At 43.7% G+C, this 1,522-nt stretch overlaps 1 protein-coding gene across 1 annotated transcript in view; it reads right to left on the minus strand.

The window, feature by feature from the left end:
* Nucleotides 1–290: 290 nt before the first annotated feature.
* Nucleotides 291–1,522, minus strand: part of spata5 (spermatogenesis associated 5) — a 113,084-nt gene continuing 111,852 nt past the window's right edge. The window contains exon 16 of the mRNA XM_031587608.2: nt 291–566. Coding sequence (XP_031443468.1) covers nt 393–566 — 174 coding nt within the window. The 3' untranslated portion in view covers nt 291–392. The remainder of the gene's footprint in view (nt 567–1,522) is intronic.

Below are 1,522 nucleotides of genomic sequence, written 5' to 3' on the forward strand. Positions count from 1 at the left end.
TTATTACAAATAATACCACTCAGTGAGGTTTGTGTTGATTGTGTTAACAGAGAACACTGTGATAAACCTTACAGGGTGTTGCTGGGGGCTGTGACAGTAAAATGCAAACAATCAATCACAGTCCCTTTATCCTTCCTGGCTCTTTCATCTCCTGTTTTCAGTGTCCTCTGCTCCCCAGGACCGGACCAGCACAGGCTGATTTTGGTTGTGGGGTAGGGGGGTGGTCTAACTGCCACCTCCACAGACACAGAGAGAACACGGGAGGGAGAGAGAGAGAGAGAGAGAGAGAGAGAGAGAGAGAGAGAGAGGGAGGGAGGGAAAGAGAGAGAGAGGGGGAAAGAGAGAGAGAGAGAGAGAGCATGCAGCCTTGGAATCTTTGGGCTGTGACATCATCAGAGAGGCTGTCCACTCTGCCGCTGGTAGTTAATATACGACTGGATCAGGGAGTCTGGAACCCTGGGCTTCACCGCTCGCAGAGCGCCTTCAAAATGGCTCCTCGTGATGCGCTGTGCTTTGATGTCCTCCTGCAGGGCCAGGAGAGCAGCTTCCCTGCATACTGCAGTTATCTGGGACAGGAAACAGAGATAGATAGGGGCTGTCAGGCTGATCACTCAGACCTTGAAGCGTGAGAGAACCTTGCATAATGGCACAAGAGAAACGAGTCCTGATTCTGTATACTCAGCTTAAGTTAAAACACATGACAAGAAAGAAAAACGTTTATAGTTATAGCTATAGTGGAAGTATTTAGCAGATGCTAGTGTCCAAAGTTAAAAAAAATTGACTGATAAAGACAATGAGAAGAAAAATGAAAAACTAAAGTACAAAGCTTAAAAAAACCCTAAATATTTCCCACATTCATAAAGTTAATTTATCAAACTTTTGTATATCACATTCAGTTTCCCTACAATGGTTTGGAAGTAGTCCAGAAATTTGAGTGCTAATTATTGCACAGTTGAAAGGCAAATACCAGCCTTTCCCTGTGGGGCACAAGAACACAAAAATACTGTTGAGCAATTAAGGGTCTATTTTAAAATACTGTTGAGCAATTAAGTGTCTATTTTAAGCTCAAAAACATCCTATTACATGTTTGCATTCGACTTGCGTGGGAGTCACTAAGCAGGAACAGTGCCAGAACGGCATTAGTATGCAAAACGAAGTGTTTTGACAAAGGCAAATGAACTACACTGCACACATCTCAGAGTGAGGAGTGAGAAGAGAGAAAAAGAGAGAAAGAGAGAAAGAGAGAGAGAGTGAGAGAATATTTAAGGAGGCAATACAGTTTTTCTTTTCAATGGATGTCATTTGCACTGCCATTTCAGGCAACTCTTCTTTTTAATTCCCTCTCTTTTTTCCCCTCTCTCTCTCTCTCTCTCCCTCCATTTCTGCCACTCTCCTTTTCTCTCATTCACTCTCTCCAGCACGAGGAGCAGTATTTTCCTTGAATCAGTTCACTTGGAAGTGACTTTTGAAATGGTTGTGCTACCCCTGTGAGCTGCTGCGAGCTCATTCCTGACATTGCTCA

The sequence above is a fragment of the Clupea harengus genome, chromosome 20 (assembly GCF_900700415.2).
Source record: "Clupea harengus chromosome 20, Ch_v2.0.2, whole genome shotgun sequence".
NCBI classification, from domain to species: domain Eukaryota; kingdom Metazoa; phylum Chordata; class Actinopteri; order Clupeiformes; family Clupeidae; genus Clupea; species Clupea harengus.